The 18,633-nt window shown below is 36.8% G+C and overlaps 1 protein-coding gene across 1 annotated transcript; it reads right to left on the reverse strand.

Annotated features, from left to right (window-relative positions):
• Positions 1-8,117: 8,117 nt before the first annotated feature.
• LOC130097044 (uncharacterized) lies at positions 8,118-17,957 on the reverse strand. The gene is made up of 6 exons (XM_056263718.1): positions 17,892-17,957; positions 17,707-17,803; positions 15,015-15,950; positions 12,922-13,173; positions 11,477-11,734; positions 8,118-8,143 (listed from the first exon to the last, which is right to left on the reverse strand). The coding sequence occupies exons 2-6, from the start codon at positions 17,735-17,737 to the stop codon at positions 8,118-8,120; spliced, it is 1,503 nt and encodes a 500-aa protein (XP_056119693.1). The 5' UTR covers positions 17,738-17,803; positions 17,892-17,957.
• Positions 17,958-18,633: the final 676 nt, after the last annotated feature.

Below are 18,633 nucleotides of genomic sequence, written 5' to 3' on the forward strand. Positions count from 1 at the left end.
AAGGTTTTGAATTGGTCAGATCTGAACATGGGCGTCACATCCACCGTCAGCAGTTCTCAGCTGCTTTTGCTTTAGGATTTAATGAAATTTAATTGACATTTAATGACCCGCAAAATAAACTAAAATCAATCAAACACTGAAATAATGTTATAAACTATCAGTCAAAAGTTTGAAAAATTTATAAATTACGCTGCTCTTCTCACCAAGGCTGCATTTATTTGATCAAAAATACAGTAAAATCAAAAATATTGTGAAATTTTTTTACAATTTCAAATAACCATATTCTACTTTAATATATAGTAAAGTGTAATTTATTCCTGTGATCAAAGCAGAGTTCAGCATCATTACTCCAATCTTCAGTGTCACATGATCCTTCAGAAATCACTCTAAACTTTTGACCAGTATTGTTTAGAATATTCATATATAATAAATTCATATTATCATGAACTGTTTAGACTCAAATATATGCAAAGTTACGAAGGTGTTCGACTGAATAGGAAAACTCTTCTGCATAAATAATAGCAGAAAACACAAACCTGTATCTAATATCATCTGACTCCTTATTTTCAGTCTAATTTGATCTTTTCTACCAAACGACAGATGAATTTGACTGAAATAGTGTAAAGTTTGATTGGACGAATGATGCATTTTCTCCTTCATTTTAAAAGTTGATCAGCCCAGTTGATTCGTTGTTTTCGTCGATTGCAATCCACCAGTTGAGGACGGCTGCTTTAGACTGGACGTTGCACTTTTTGAGGGCTAGTTAATGCATAGTCAATTTTAATTGTGAAATATATAAACCAAAATATCTTTCAGACATGCTAAAGGTGCTCGAGATCTTTCAGTCTAAAGATATGATGCCTGTATTGGTCATTTTCAATAATGCATTTCTAGTTTAGGGCTTGTATTTAAATGCTACTGAACCTTTGCAGTGTGTGTGTGGCTGGAGATGCTGATGAAACTGTTATGAATGCTAGGAAATGATGATTAACGTACAGAAATGTTTATTTTATGTTCCTTTGATGCATGCGCTGAAGACGTGCGTCGACTGTTGTCCGTCACTGTGCAACTGCTGTATTCGACCCGCTGTCCATTACTGGAAACATGCTCTGTGTAGTTTATGGATGCTATTTATTTTTTATGCTGAATGTTTCATATCGAATCTGGAAGTGTGTTTATTGTGAGACAGGAAATAGTGGCCTTCTACAGGAAGTGTGACGTCCCAAACAAACCTGATTCTACTGGAACACTGAACTCTCAAAGCTTATGGAAATATTTCTTCAAGGACAAATCATCACTGTTGGACATATTTAATACAGGTGAAACTCGAAAAATTTTAATATCTTGCAAAAGTTATAATTTTTATGATTATGGCTTAAAGCTTATGAAAAACCCAAATTCAAAATCTCAGAAAATTAGAATATTACATGTATCAATTAAAAAAATAATTTTAAATACAGAAATGTCGGCCCTCTGAAAAGTGTGGTCGTGCATATGTATATAGTTATATATACTAAATGTATTAGTTTCACCTTTTAATTTGAATTACTGAAATACATGAACTTTTGCACGATATTCAAATTTTTCGAGTTTCACTTGCCTATATCATCCTCTCTCAGGCCTGTTTCACAACTCATCAAAAGCAGAATGTCAATAAAGCTAGCAAATTGACTACTAAATTGTTAATAAGAGCCATAAATTAACAAAATTAACATGTTGAGTGAGTCACTGAGAATTATTACATACTTGATCAGTATTCAATTTAATTTACGAGAAGGCAGATCACATTTACATAAACTGAGGCCAAAACACAAACTGCTGAAATCTTCTGAATAAATACATAAAAACAGCCATATCTTTTGGCTAATCCTTTAAAATTCATGTTGTGATGATGTGATCAACATCAAAGCTGCACATGGATCCATTTTGGCTATATGTCATCATGGACGTGAATAATTTAGTCCATTAATAATTGAGCTCGAGGAGGTAGAAAGCTTCTTAACGAAAGTTGTCATCTCGTAATTATGATAGTTATGACACGAAATGACACAGGAATGGAATGAGGGTCAGAAAATAATGACTGAATATTAATTTCGGGCTGAACTCTTCCTTTAAGTTGAATGAAAGGTTTAAAGACTTGCATTGAACCCAGAAGATTTCTTATTCTATTATTATTATTATTATTATTATTGACTGATAAAACTCTAAAAGTCTGTGATTCTCCGAGACTCATAATTCAGTGTTTCTTCAGTGAGTGTCAGTGATGTTGAGAATGAAAGCGCTGTAATGTCACGTTTGGTCATCATCAGAACTGTTGATCCCAGATTTAACATGGACAAACGGGATTACTGTATGCGTGAACTCCTGTTTCTGAACAAAACTCAACCATACTTAAACCTGTGAAAAAAAACATGTTACAACTGGAAGCGTTTCAATGTAAGATATGGCTGGTTGTGTGTATGTGAATATCTATACTGTCCACGCTGTGTGTGATGGAGAGCATTAAAGAAGGGATTCGGCAGTAAAACGGTCTGGCTCTGTTATTTTATGCGTTCAGTGCTCATTGACCATCAGTTTTGAATGTTTCATCTGCTAATCTTGTTTGGTTTCTTCCGTTTGTGCTTCTACATGAAGTCTCCTGCACCTTTACAATCTCCAAAGCGGTTGCAATGTTGCTTTATGCATGAAATCAGCATATTCTGACATGCAAATTCATTTGCTAAAGTCTTTAATATACCTGTATATATAGTCCTCATGTTTTATTCAGATGACTAGAAACCACCATGAGATGAGATGCATTAGTGCATTTTGAGTGAATATCGAGTAACAAAATGTAATGCATTCACAATTGCTATAATTAATGAATCTATTTCACAAACACCTGCTCTAGTTATCAGGAGACTAAAGACCATGCATGGTTAGTTTGCAGTGCTGTTATTGCCCAAATGTTAAAGAAATACTGTCTGTTTGAATGCTTAATGGATGTTTTTGAGTAGGCCTACTATATGAATATCATGAACGCATGTATTTTGAAGTGAAAGATGCCTGTTTATTGGTTGTAGAGAATGTACAGGCCATTAAGTTTGAGCGCCCATGCTAACACTGCTCTGAGTTTGAGCGCTCATGCTAACGCTGCTCTGAGTTTGAGCGCTAATGCTAACACTGCTCTGAGTTTGAGCGCTCATGCTAACGGTGCTCTGTGTTTGAGCGCCCATGCTAACACTGCTCTGAGTTTGAGCACTCATGCTAACACTGCTCTGAGTTTGAGCGCTCATGCTAACACTGCTCTGAGTTTGAGCACTCATGCTAACACTGCTCTGAGTTTGAGCGCTCATGCTAACACTGCTCTGAGTTTGAGCGCTCATGCTAACGCTGCTCTGTGTTTGAGCACTCATGCTAACACTGCTCTGAGTTTGAGCGCTCATGCTAACACTGCTCTGAGTTTGAGCGCTCATGCTAACGCTGCTCTGAGTTTGAGCGCTCATGCTAACACTGCTCTGAGTTTGAGCGCCCATGCTAACACTGCTCTGAGTTTGAGCGCTCATGCTAACGCTGCTCTGTGTTTGAGCACTCATGCTAACACTGCTCTGAGTTTGAGCGCTCATGCTAACACTGCTCTGAGTTTGAGCGCTCATGCTAACGCTGCTCTGTGTTTGAGCGCTCATGCTAACGCTGCTCTGTGTTTGAGCACTCATGCTAACGCTGCTCTGAGTTTGAGCGCTCATGCTAACGCTGCTCTGTGTTTGAGCACTCATGCTAACACTGCTCTGAGTTTGAGCGCTCATGCTAACACTGCTCTGAGTTTGAGCGCTCATGCTAATGCTGCTCTGAGTTTGAGCGCTCATGCTAACACTGCTCTGTGTTTGAGCGCTCATGCTAACGCTGCTCTGAGTTTGAGCGCTCATGCTAACGCTGCTCTGAGTTTGAGCACTCATGCTAACACTGCTCTGAGTTTGAGCGCTCATGCTAACGCTGCTCTGTGTTTGAGCGCTCATGCTAACGCTGCTCTGTGTTTGAGCGCTCATGCTAACGCTGCTCTGTGTTTGAGCGCTCATGCTAACGCTGCTCTGTGTTTGAGCACTCATGCTAACACTGCTCTGAGTTTGAGCGCTCATGCTAACGCTGCTCTGTGTTTGAGCGCTCATGCTAACGCTGCTCTGTGTTTGAGCGCTCATGCTAACGCTGCTCTGTGTTTGAGCGCTCATGCTAACGCTGCTCTGAGTTTGAGCACTCATGCTAACACTGCTCTGAGTTTGAGCGCTCATGCTAACGCTGCTCTGTGTTTGAGCGCTCATGCTAACGCTGCTCTGTGTTTGAGCGCTCATGCTAACGCTGCTCTGTGTTTGAGCACTCATGCTAACACTGCTCTGAGTTTGAGCGCTCATGCTAACACTGCTCTGAGTTTGAGCGCTCATGCTAACGCTGCTCTGAGTTTGAGCGCTCATGCTAACACTGCTCTGTGTTTGAGCGCTCATGCTAACGCTGCTCTGAGTTTGAGCGCTCATGCTAACGCTGCTCTGAGTTTGAGCACTCATGCTAACACTGCTCTGAGTTTGAGCGCTCATGCTAACGCTGCTCTGTGTTTGAGCGCTCATGCTAACGCTGCTCTGAGTTTGAGCGCTCATGCTAACGCTGCTCTGTGTTTGAGCGCTCATGCTAACGCTGCTCTGTGTTTGAGCGCTCATGCTAACGCTGCTCTGTGTTTGAGCGTTCATGCTAACGCTGCTCTGTGTTTGAGCGCTCATGCTAACGCTGCTCTGTGTTTGAGCGCTCATGCTAACGCTGCTCTGTGTTTGAGCGCTCATGCTAACGCTGCTCTGTGTTTGAGCGCTCATGCTAACGCTGCTCTGTGTTTGAGCGCTCATGCTAACGCTGCTCTGTGTTTGAGCGCTCATGCTAACGCTGCTCTGTGTTTGAGCGCTCATGCTAACGCTGCTCTGTGTTTGAGCGCTCATGCTAACGCTGCTCTGAGTTTGAGCACTCATGCTAACGCTGCTCTGTGTTTGAGCGCTCATGCTAACGCTGCTCTGAGTTTGAGCGCTCATGCTAACGCTGCTCTGAGTTTGAGCACTCATGCTAACGCTGCATGTAAAGGAAAACCACATTATTCCACATGATGCCGTTCAGAAAGTCTGATGATGTTCTTTCTCTGGATTAAACAAGGATTTTCACATTTGCTTTCCTGTCTGGAGTGAGATTTTAATGACATGAACTGAATCAGCATGAGACGCCCCTATTTAAGATTTTAAGGATCCAGCAATGCATTTTTAATTTTAATCTTAATAATGCAAATTACCCAAGTACTTCAGCCTCTACAAACTGGGTTGTGCTGGATTTGAAAAGACAAGTGAAAACAGTGGAATTGTGGCATTGGTACATTAGGATGTTATAGATTGTTGATAGATCATCCTTTATTAATCACAATGGGGGAAATTGTAATGCATAAGCAGCCAGACTTCTCATAGTTATATGTAACAATGTTAAATGATTGTGCCTTTCGTGTCATCATGGCGTTAAGGCAATAGACCACAAGATGGAGGTGTTGTATTCCAGCAAGATCTGTGATGGTGACATTCTGGGTTTCTGTGTATTGAACAGTTGTGTTAAAATTAGTGTGTTAAAAACCAGATATGAGACATGTACAAATCAAGATGTACAATTTTTAGGTCCTTACTATTTTTATATGTGTTGGTTTGGGAATGAATTCAGCATCAACATTACTTTACGATACAGAATAGCTCAAACCCCTTTTTTTTATTTTATTACTTATTAGGGGTGGAACGGTACATGTATTCGTACCGAACCGAAACGGTACGGGCGTCACGGTTCGGTGCACGAATTTACACGGAGAATACACGGTATAAAAATAAATAAAACTCGCGTGAAAATTAATTAATGTAATGCGGAACTACTGTTAGATACGCGGGTTCTTTAGGGAAACATAATCTGTACCATCGGCTTAGCTCTGAACGCGCGTTCACTTCAAACGTTGGCTTTATACGCGCGTCCTATTCGCTTTGGACTAGCGTCGAACTAGACGCGATAGACGCGAATTTAACGCTCTATTCGCGTTTGGTGTGACCACATAATGAACAGGCTGCGATGTCAAGATTGCAATGCTGGAGTGTGTGTGTTTGTGTGTGTGTGTGTGTGAGAAAGAGGCGCGGCCGCGATCGAACAGTGGAAACATAAAAAACATAGTTACTCCGTCATTTTGTTCATACAGATCATTAAACCTGCAAAGTGTTTACTTAAATTTGTGTACACTCGCAATAAAACACAACACTGTGCTTTTGTCACACTGTAAACTCTTGTCAAACTGTAACCTACAACTGTCACACAACCAAAATCTCTCTCTCTCTCTCACACACACACACACACTGTTTTAAAAGCAAAACATATTTATCCAACTCCATTTCAAAATGGAGGGTCTGTGGGTCCCATCTTTTGGACATTCATCGCATTGCATTGGTTTTCATTTCTCGTCCTCGGGGCGCTAATCTTACACATTCTACATTGATTAAAAAAGAAAATCGAATGCGTTTTTAATGGTAGTATTATTTTATACAGAAATCAATTATTTATAATTCAGATGAGAATAATGTTACATTGTTAATTAATAATGTTAATTAAAATTAAGGAAAACAAATATATTGATCTGAAATATAGCAAATTAATTTTAAATTAATTCAGGTACAATTACCAAACATCGCAAGGTCTTTTTGTCTTTTTATTAATTTAATTAATAAACTAATTATATAAAACTATTGTCAGTGCACTACAAATAAACTGGTTCTATGCCTTTATTAATAAAACTTATTTAAAAAATACAATGCCTTCTGCATTTTTGTTTTGCTTTTCCCTCCATTGTACCGAAATCGTACCGAACCGTGATGTCTGAACCGAGGTATGAACCGAACCGTGACTTCTGTGTACCGTTCCACCCCTATTACTTATGTATAAAGCAGTTTAAAATGTCCCAAACATACAGGACCTTTATTACACAATAGCAACAGTTTAGGATTACTTAATAAAATGTTTAAGTTCTATCCTTAACACAAGAAAATATGAAATGCCAGCTTGTTCAAAGAAAATCTACTTAATTTAAAGGGAAAATTTGATGAATGAATATCAAAAGGCTAAAAGAAGGAAACTACTGAGAACTTATGCGAATAAATAAATAAAGCGAATAAACCCATGTGTAATATAGCTTTATTTATAATGAAACCAAAATAGTTTACAATAATCCATCATGATTATGCAATTCACATGAATCTAGCACGTCTTTGACAAAAAATGTGTAAATGTTATTGTTAATTATATATAGCTCCCTCAGCTATAGCAAATATCATCACACCACAAATATCATCACACCACACTATTCACAGTATATGTCTGCATTTTGTGACAAGAAAAAAAAGTGAAATATGCCCAAACTCCAGAGAACATCTTTGAATAAGCTAAAGACGAGTCCTTCACCCTTAAACCAACACACACATTTAAACACACGATGGGTTTTCATGTTTTATGGGATATTTCCATGGTTATAATGATTTTTACACTATACAAACCGTATATTCTGTCCCCTAACCCTTAACACAATCTTTCTTCATTTTTACATACACCCCCCAAAAAAACAAGAATGATTTATGAACTGTTTTCCTCATAAGGATCCAAACATTTCCCCACAAGCAAATCTAGATGGCTAATAAACCTGGCATTGTATATTACAAGTATTGTTGACTTTTTGACAAATTCTGTTTTTGTTCCTCTTTCCCCAGTCACTTTGTATAAAAGATAGTCTGCAAAATGCATAAAAATAGAACGAAATTCAGATTCACACTAAAACACAAAATGTCAGTATTTTTCCTGCTAGTTACTGTAAAACAACTTAAAAACTTACGTTCAGTTGCTGACTTGAAATTTTAAGCATATTCAAATTGGCCTTGCGAGTCATTTCAACTTAAACTATATTAAACTGACTTAAAAAAAATTTAGTTGAATCTTGTATAACATATAATAACAGTTGAAATTGCTATAATTATTTTGATGAGTTATGTAATGTAAAAACATGTTACCATGACTTATTGATCACATTATTTTACAGTATGACCACATCATAGGGATTCAAAGGACACAGTTTCTGCGAAATAAGAGTCAGAGTTAAATATAAATCATACTCATTTTTAATCTTGTTAATAAATATTAACGACAGCAGGTGTGACTGGATATCCAGCTGTTTTCACAAACCTAGTTTTAGTTTTAAGGAACGATCTCCTTCCTCTCCACCCACTTCAGCTTCCAGTGGACATTATCATGAAATCTGTCTGTAAAGGTATCATTCATCTGAAAGACAGAATGGAAATTTTAGTTGATTTCACTTGACTTTTCCAGCTGATTTTAGTCATTTGCATCAAGTAGTTTTTAAATGTTTCTTTTTTAAATTGAGCCTTCAGGATTAAAAGTTAAAGCTTTTGTAATCAATAGCGCAAATGTATTTATTTCCATAATATTACTCTAAATCTAACTGTTGGGCAGGGATGATCAGGTTGATCATGTATTTCTTTATTTCTTGTAATTCCATGATAATTATGTTACTGTAAAGTTGCTTTTTCAAATAACAAGACTGATAGTCATTGAGAATCTTCACCTTCTTGAAAAACTCTTCCATAGTTGTATTTTTTTCACAATGAAGGGGCGTTGCAGAAGAACACAACATTGTGAGGATCAGTGTCTCCTTCTCAGGCTCTGGAAATAAAGATAGTTTTAAACACCAAGATATATGAGTCTGTCTGCAAAACTACTCTCAGCTCAACAAAGCACATCATTTTAATAACATGTTAGAATATCACAATCATGAAACGCAATAGACGTCAATAACAAAGCCGAACGGTAGCTTCATAAACAAACTAAATGTGGTCTCTTTACCTGTGTTTGCATGAGCAGTGGCTGGATCACTCAGCAATTTGCCCGCCACAACACGGACTTCACACTTATATTTTGTTCCTGAATTTAAACCAACAAAGGTGATGTTTGTAGAGGTTGTATTACGTGTATCAGATTTGGTCCAAAAAGCAGAGGCACATGTCACAGTATAGTTAATCGTGGCCCCCTGTGAAGCTGCTGGAGCTCCCCAGGTCACATGGATGGTGTTTTTGTCAGCGGTGGCCTTTACCCACGCGGGCTCAGCAGGTTCTGTGAATGGATTTGTGAGATGTTATACAGCTGGAAGGAAAGGCCGATAACTCATTTGCAGCAAGTGGATAAATAATCTGAAAAATAGTAATCACAATGTAATAAATACTCACTGGTGTATATGAACTCTGAAACAGTTTGACTTGACAGATTACCATTAAAAGAAACAACTGAAACGTTGTACAGAACTGCAGGCTTCAGGCCTGTGAAAGTGTAACTGTAGATCTTAGTAGTGTAAGTACACATTAGATTGTCAGTCATTGCTTGTATCGTCACGTTAAAATGTTGGGATTTCCCTTCTATTGTCCAGTAGGCTGTTATGGTTATGTTGGTGGCATTCAAATAGAGGTTTACGGGTTTTGGACCTACATGAAAAAAAGAGAAGAAAACAGGCGGTCTGTCAGAATTTAGGAAATGGCATGCAGGCTTGGACAAAATGTAAGCAGTCATTTGGACAACACAATATTTTTTACATCTAAAAACTCTTTTGGTTGTTTATGGAAACTTGTTTTAGCCACAGAATAATAATTTGAAAAAAATAGTTTCACAATTCAGACTTTTTTGCTTGCAATCCCTAGTGGGAAAAAAACCTATACCAAAATGTATTTAAAATACATTAATTTCATACTAAAAATCCTTTAACATATTTACTGAAATATTGCTTGAGACTTACTAATATAAATATTATTATTAAACTTTTTTGGAGTACTTCTCCACACTTATTAATATTAAGCATAAAATGTGTTTTTATATCATTATTAGTAATGACAGTGCAATCTTTGTATAATATCAGTCTTTAAATGCAAGAAATTTGAAGTATACTTGCAATAGTTCCACTTTAGCACAATCAATTATACAACATTTCTGGAAAACTGAAGTGCATTAAGTAAAAAATTATTTGTTCCTGACTTAAAGTATACCGATTTAGTTCACTAAAAGTACAATTGCAGGGTATTTATATTAAGTACATAAATATGTAAATGTATTTACTTGGCATAAAATAAATGTATTTCAAATACATTTTGGTATATTCCTGAACAAATTCTAAGAGAAAAAAGTGTGAGATGTAAACTACAAATTGCAAGAAATAAAGTCAGAATTGTCTCACAATTCTGTAAATAGCTGTAAACTGTAATTGATCAACTCTAAGTTTCAGGATATAAACTTGCAATTGTGAGAAATAAAGTCTGAATTGTGAAATACAAATTGTAACTACCTTTTGAAATTGTTAGTTTATATCTAATAATTCTCATTTTTCTTTCCCCTCAGAATTGTGAGATTAAAATCCAAGTCCAAACTGCAATTGTGATAAATTATCTGAATTGTGCAAAATATACTAAAAATTGCAAGAAACCAATTCTGAATTGTGAGATAAAATTTTTAGTGTTTTGCAGTTGTAGTAAGAATTGACAGTCAACTCACATTCAACTTTAACAAATGAGCTTAGCATTAGTGTCAATTATAATTGATATGCATGATATGAAATGTAATAACTGAGCATGAGACTCACATGTGTATGCTGGGATTACAACCATTTCTCCTGATAGGGTGTCATTATTTGTCAGTGCTGCCACACACAGGCAATACATGGTGCCATCGGTTTTATTCTCCTCTTTTATGAACTTATCTGTTGTAACGCTGCAGTTTGTTGCAGATTTGCAGTTAGTACAGTCACTGCTATTGTAAAGACAATATCTGTAACCTGTATGATTACCAAAAGGTGGATCCCAACTGGCTGTTATGGTGTTGCTGTCATTATTTGCTGACGTTAAGTTTAAGACAACTGAAGGTACTGAAAAATAAATACCAAAAAAAAGCAGTTAGTAAATTAAAAACATCTAGCTTTAGTCAACATCAGTGCATTGCACTGCTTTTGGAAAGCTCCGGTCACAGGAATGCTTGTTACTTGACAATAGCTATTTTATTATAATTTTAGGTTATCACATAAAAAAAGGCTTGGTGGAAATGCAGGCAAGATGCATATATTAAAAAAAGCTATTTAAAAACCTTATGCACTAATATCTAATCAAAAGAAAGATGTAAACACATTTACTGAATAAATCTACAATGCACAACAAACAACTCATGCCTTTGCCTCAAAAGAGAATGTGATTGCATTAATGGTCAACTCGACTAGGTTTGATGGCTCTGAAATGCCAAATTGGCAAATGTTTTATGCACCACTCTAATTTTGCGCATAATAAAGTTAAATTTGCAACTGGAAACATAGTTAATGATGTTCTTTCATGATACAGTCAAGCATGAATCGTCCTGCACTTACTGGTGTAATTGGAAACGCTCATTGGCACACCTCCAGTAGTCTTATTCACTATTGCTGTAACTGTGAAATTATACTCGCTTCCTGGAGTTAGACCTTTGATAGTGGACTCTTCACTTTTAGATTCTTGATCCCTTTCTGAATTCATGCTTTTGATATGTACTGAATAGAAGTCACTGTCTCCTAGTGGTTTACTCCAGTTGAGGCTGACAGTATCAGTGGTCACTCTCACTACTGTCAGACTTTGAACACCAGAAGGCTCTGAAAGAGGAACAGCATTCAGATCATTAGTAGCCATGTTGAAAATGAAAAAACTGATTGTTGTTCAATGATTAAAACCAAGCCACTGCATAGGTCTACAGAATGGTATTGAGATGTGTTAAAGTGCCCCATTATGCTCTTTCGGATATTAACTTTCATGTAATGCATCTGTTTGTGAATGTGCAGGTGAAACTCAAAAAATTTGAATATTGTGCAAAAGTTCATTTATTTCAGTAATTCAACTTAAAATGTGAAACTAATATATTATAAAGACTCATTACATGCAAAGTGAGATATTTTATTTGTTAACAAGCCATTATTTGTTATAATTTTGATGATTATGGTTTACAGTTTATGAAAACCCCAAATTAAAAATTAGAATATTGTGAAAAGGTTTTCATAAGCTGTAAGCCATAATCATCAAAATTATAACAAATAAAGGCTTGAAATATCTCACTTTGCATGTAATGAGTCTATTAGTTTCACCTTTTAAGTTGAATTACTGAAATAAATGAACTTTTGCACAATATTCAAATTTTTCGAGTTTCACCTGTAAAAGGTCTGCAAATTTTCAAAGATTGTTGTCTCCCAAATGAAAGAAGTAATTCTGAACTGTCTGAAACGAGTCGTCAGTGATTCCAGTCTTACTTCCTGCGTGAGGTTTGGAACCAATTTGCATAATGGTTTTCATTGGCTGCCCGCGAACATCTACTTTATGCATATTTTAGGAGGCTCTAAAACAAAGGTAAAACAGCACAATAGAGGCACTTTAAATAAGTAAAAAGTAAAAAAAATTCTGACAAACATACCAGATCTTACAACAGTACAATTTCCACCTTGTTATACGGCTCTCTAGAATACTTGATTCTGATTGGTCAATTTTACAAACAAACCATCTTGCAGTTATTATGGTGGAAATACCAAAATGATTTGAGTATTAATATTACTTAATTGTTTTGTATGTTGGACTATTTTCTTGATGATTGCAGGTATAATTATAAAACTATTTAAACTCAAATCAATATATCTGTCCATGCAATTATTTAATGCGAGTAGCCGTGTAATAAGCGAGATAGTGTACAGTCAGCTGGTTATTATCACAAGTTACATAAGCTCATGGTGATTGACTGTACATTACTGTGCTGTACTTTGAAAGCTTGTGCACACTGAAGTCCAAGTCTACTCACGGGTGTAGAAGGAGATGTTCTGTGGATTGAGATCCCTGCCACACTTCACTGGAAACACCTGAACCTTGTAGAGATTTCCTGGAGTCAGATGCTGTAGTTGTTTATACAGGTCAGTCTCATTAGACGTCTGTTTGGTCTGGTTCCTAGTGATTTCCACTCTGTAGTGAGTGATGTTACCCGGTGGATTACTCCAGCTCACATTGCCTGCACTTGTGGTCACATCGGAAATGTCTATTTGCCCAAAAAAGCGGTCTACGGACAGATAAGTGCAACAATGTATATCAGCAGAAACATACAAGTTGACTGCACTCTTAAAATAAAAGGTTTCCAAAGGAGGTTTGATGCCATAGAAGAACCATTTTTGGTTCCCCAAATAACTTTTCAGTAAACAGTTCTTAAAATAACCATTTTTGTCATTTTAGGAATCCAAAGAACTTTTTGTGCAATGGAAAGGTTCTAAGATCCTTCATGGAACCATCGATGCAAATATAGAACCTTTTATTTCATTTTTAATATGTCAGTCTTAGAAAAAAAAGGTTCTATATATAACCATTGGGTTCTAGACTTAATTTTAACGAACAAAAAAAGGTTATAAGGAGAAATGTCTTGCATATGTAATGGTTTTTCTAGTGATAACATGTTTACAAGCTGTTTAATTCATGAAATGAATTTAAACTAAATTAATTCATTAAAACTAAATCCCTGAATAATCCCACAATGGAACCCCTAAAAGTGTATATACATTCAAGAGCCTAACAAAAGCCTTTAAGTTTCTATAAAGATACTTTTTTCTTTATTGGCATTGGTGGTTCCATGAAGAACTTTTAACATCCATGGATCTTTCCTTTTAGTCGATAAGGGTTTCTCAGATTTCTGCACAATATATTAACATTAAATAGAAATCACAATATTGCTTAGTGCCATTTTTGAATGGCAAAGGCTGTGATTAATTATATAAATATATGCACATGTTTCAAAGTGAAGTGCACATGCGACTTGTAATAACTGTTTTCAGGGTCTTAGACCACCTCGGTTCATTATTAAGCTGCTTATTGCTCATTATTAATGAGAAGAAACTCATTCACTCCAATCACTGCGCTGTTTAAATTTTTTATGTACATATTTTGTCTGTAAATGAAGAATTTATTATATTGATTAGTATTGAAATCTTACAGTTACAAAATATAATTATTATTTTCTTTCATAATTTGGTATGTACTTGTCTTGATATGTACTTGTCTAGGCGGGACCTTGACTGGAAAAGTTTGGGAACCCCTGCTCTATGGCATCACCATGAAAACCCCCTTTTGGGACCTTTATTTTAAGAGAGTAAGAGCGTCAACAATATAAATCTTACAATATGATGCTGTGCTCTTACGCCCTGTTTACACCTGGTATTAAGATGTGTTTTGGTCGATCTGATCACAAGTGGATGACGCTAAATATCCCCTGATTTGATTGTACAACACTTTGGGTGTACAGTACATATGAAAGCGCTATATTAATGCCTCATTCATTCACATTCACATACTAATACAGGTGTAAATGATGTCTAAAATGTTATGAGCTTTTCCACTTTCAACCACTTCCAGATAGCGTAAAACGCCAAGAATAGCCAAGACCGCCTACTCTCCGTCTTCTGATCTAATGTGTAAACGTTATGGGAAGTGTGCTAGCCAGACGGGATTTAAACTCTCAGCAAAAGACCCAAGTTTAGTTTAAAGGGGAAAAACGTACCAAACACAACGCTATCTCACCATTCCTGTTTCTAACACACACTCACAGCGCTCGGCTGGTCTTGCGGCTTCAGAGCAGAAGCTAAAGCTGCTGCCGTGTGTTTCCGTCCTCTCCGTGCGCATTCATATTTAAATTGTGTGAGCTTATTTCGTCCATTTGATCAAAATATTTGAAAAAGCCCACACATTTACCCACTGATAGACCCTCCCCTCGAAGAAATCAGGACAGAAGTGGTTGAAAGTGGACAAAAGAGAACCAGGTTTAAACAGGAATGTGTCTCCCCGTCTACTTGAGATCCGATCGACCAAAACGCATCTTAATACCAGGTGTAAACAGGGCCAAAACAAAGTCCTCACCATCATAACAGATGAAGGGTAGAGTTTCGTTGCAGTTTTTTTCCTTCCACATGCCAAAGCTGAGCAGGACCACACAAGCATCCTCGATGTACACTTCAGGATCTGGCTCGGGTTCGAAGACGCAGTTGCTGGCGGTGGTGCTCTCGGTCGTGGTGCTATCCATCGTGGTGTTCTCTGTCCCAGAACCAGTTGTTGTGAAGATGGTGCTAAATGTTGTGGCGTTCGGGGTGGTGCTGTACGTTGTGGGATTTGAGGTGGTGCTATATGTTGTGGTCTTTGGGGTGACCAATGGGCAATCATGCACTGCACATATTTGAAGATCATCATATGTCATATTTAAGCATTCAAGGAATTCATCCAGTCTAGGACACATATCTGTGTTGTTAGTTTCAGATGTTGAGGAAATCTGTGGAGAGGTTACCGGAGCAGTTACTGTTGAGGTTTGTGTTGGGGTTTGTGTTGAGGTTTGTGTTGGGGTTTGTGTTGAGGTTTGTGTTGAGGTTTGTGTTGAGGTCACTGGAGTAGACGTTGTAGCAGTTATTAGGGTGCTCAGTGGACTTTGTGTAGTTGAGGGACATTTAAGAATCATTTTCTTAACTTTATTTGGCAGAGGATGACCAGGGTACCAATTCTGATATGTAACAGGATCCCCATTGGACCATCTGGACCATGGGATGGTGCCATTGTAGCTCCTGCGGAGCCCAGTCCAGTAGTCCAAAGAGAGGTTCTGCACGATGAGGTGGACATTTCTACTGGTGATGGTCGTCAGCTCTTTGAAACAGGCCTGACAGTGGTTCCTGGCCTCATCCCATGTGGTATTATACCGATTGAGTCCGGTCTCATTCAATGTGGCATTGGACTGTTGGAGTCCGGTCTCATTCCATGTGGCATCGGGGGAAATAAGAAAATAATCCTCCTCTGCCCATATGACTGAGCCTGAACGTGATCAATTGATAAACAAGCTGTCGTAACATTTGCATACACCTCAAAAAACATCACTTCTCTGAACCCTCTGGTGCTCCTCAGTTTGGGATCACACTCAAACTCCTCCCAGTCAAAAGTGTCTGAACACCTCAAATGTAACTTTTTAACTGTTTCCCCGCCATTAACGAGATTTTATGTAATCTGATGTATGTATATGATTTGCTTTAATATAAAAACAACCATTATAGAAATGCCATGGATGTAACTAGAACCATCTTTTGGTCGGTAACACTTAACATGTAAAGAAAAGCTATAAAAATGTTTGTTTGTGTTATTGTTAGCTATACTTAAAAAAAACTCTTTGGATGATTCAATTGTGAACAGTGTTTCCACATGATGGTAACATGTACTAAATGATTAACTAAATAATCAACTTCATTTGGGACATGTTTACATGACAGCGATAGCAGAAAAGTTTTTCACGTATAGACAACAACATTGTCAAAACGATCCCCATTCACACGGATCCACAAAAACGATACTAAGTCATTTTAATGCAATAATTATGATACATTTGTTTACACAATTTTTAAAATACAATTAATTAACCCATGCATTTTGTCTAATATTTTTTCCAATTAACCCCTTCATTATTATGTGCTTTTTTTCCTGCATTGCAGCTGATTTGTAGATTGTACCCCTCTAAAATTTACTGTATTTTCATATTTCCCATTTATTTCTATGGCGCCTATTTGTGACCATTAAAGGAGTACAAGTGTTAATATTTTTTTAAGACCGTTTAACCTTTTCGAATCATGTCCACAATTGTGTTCACATAGCAAGTGCCACAAAAGTCACCAAGTATCATACCATTTTGATGACATAAAAATCAAAACGCACATTTTTTTTCTGTCAAAAGTGACTGAACAGCACCAGAGGGTTAAGCAAGTTTGTCTTACTATCCAGGTAAAATATCTAGAAATACTTCATAGATCACATCTTCAATAAAAGTTAATGTTGTCTCACTGGCATTAAACAGTTGCAACAAAGCACATTTTAAGCTTACAAAACTGTTAATGGTTCACCATTTATGAATGTTACTGTGAAAACAATGCAAATATAAGGAATATTGCTCATCATTTAGGCTTGGTTATGCAAACTTTAGGCAAGCCAGGGAGTTTTTCCAGGAAGCTGTAAATGCAAACTATGATAGTGGATTATGAGAGGAACTGTTGCACAACTGTCCAACATGATAGTAAATTAATAAATGTACATGGAACCTTGCAAAAGTCTTAAGAAACATGCAAGACGTCCTATTGATATTTAAATTATCCGCAAAAAAAGTGTTAAATAAGTGGTCAAAAAGTTTGGAATAATTAATCTTTTTAAAACGTTTTTGAAAGACGACTTGTGCTGCTACATTCAAAAATATGAAGCAGCACAACTGTTTTCAACATTGATAATAATCAGAAAAAGTTATTGAGAATCAAATCATCATATTAGAGTGATTTCTGAAGGATCATGTGACACTGAAGACTGGAGTAATGATGCTGAAAATTCAGCTTTGATCACAGGAATAAATTACATTTTAAAAGATATTAAAATGGGAAAATGTTTAACAATTAACAGTTTTTACTGTATTTCGATCAAATAAATGACCTTATTTTTTTCTGAATTATCCAAACTTTTGACCTGCAGTGTATGTGTGTGTCCAATCAGCAAATATAGGGTTAAGTAAATAAAAACTTATATCAGTTTACAGACTTACTCAGGAGAAGTGGCAGCCACAGTGTCTTCATCTCACATCTGCTTCTTGACGATTCGCTGGTTGTCAATCTCAGGTCAGGGTGGGAAATGTTCAACACCTTTTTGGAGTAATGAAAACAGCATCATCAATTAACAACTTGAAAGGACTAACTAGACGCTTCAGAATAAGATTCTCCGTTGACTCACTCAGTCTGCAAAACTCTCCTGTCCACTGATCGTCCTGATCTGATTCTGAGCTCTACAGTCTGAACTCTAACAACAACCTTCTCACACTGTGACTTTGCATACGCAACCTCAACATTTCCATTGATTCTGCATGTGCAAATTACTGGACTCAGCTGAAACATGTGAACGTGTCAGAGGTGTTTTTAGGACCAGAACTCCAAGACCAATCAAGCCCAGAGGGATAATTAAGCATTAGTGATGAACACCTGCTGTTAACAAGCAGAATCACTGAATGAAAGACAAACAACAAGAACAGAAAATGTGATGAGCAGAAACACAAGAACTACAACATACTTCCAGCCACCTTAGATTAAATCAACTCAAGATAAAATACATTAAATCTCTCGTAATCTCAGCAGAGGAGGATTAAACAACTCAGCATTACCAGCTTCACTTATTACTAACCAGTTTGACCTTATTCTATCATAAGTCTACAAAAGTTCTTATTGAGAATTAATTATTAAGTCACCATTATAGTGATTAGTGTTTGCTTTAGTTGGGCTCTTGACCCTTAATTTTGTCTTTTTTGGCTGCTGTTACAACGATTATAAAATATATTTGCAATAGCAAAAGAAGCCAAGACAAAGTGCAGTCAGGTGTCTATTGATAGTGATGTAATCATCATGAAGTGGCCTGACTAATCTGAAATCCATCCACAGATTATAAGTGTTGTGTGCTAATAATACATTTAAACTTTACATTA

The sequence above is a fragment of the Rhinichthys klamathensis genome, unplaced genomic scaffold, assembly GCF_029890125.1.
Source record: "Rhinichthys klamathensis goyatoka isolate OS25496 unplaced genomic scaffold, OSU_Roscu_1.1 h1tg000209l_1, whole genome shotgun sequence".
NCBI classification, from domain to species: Eukaryota; Metazoa; Chordata; class Actinopteri; order Cypriniformes; family Leuciscidae; genus Rhinichthys; species Rhinichthys klamathensis.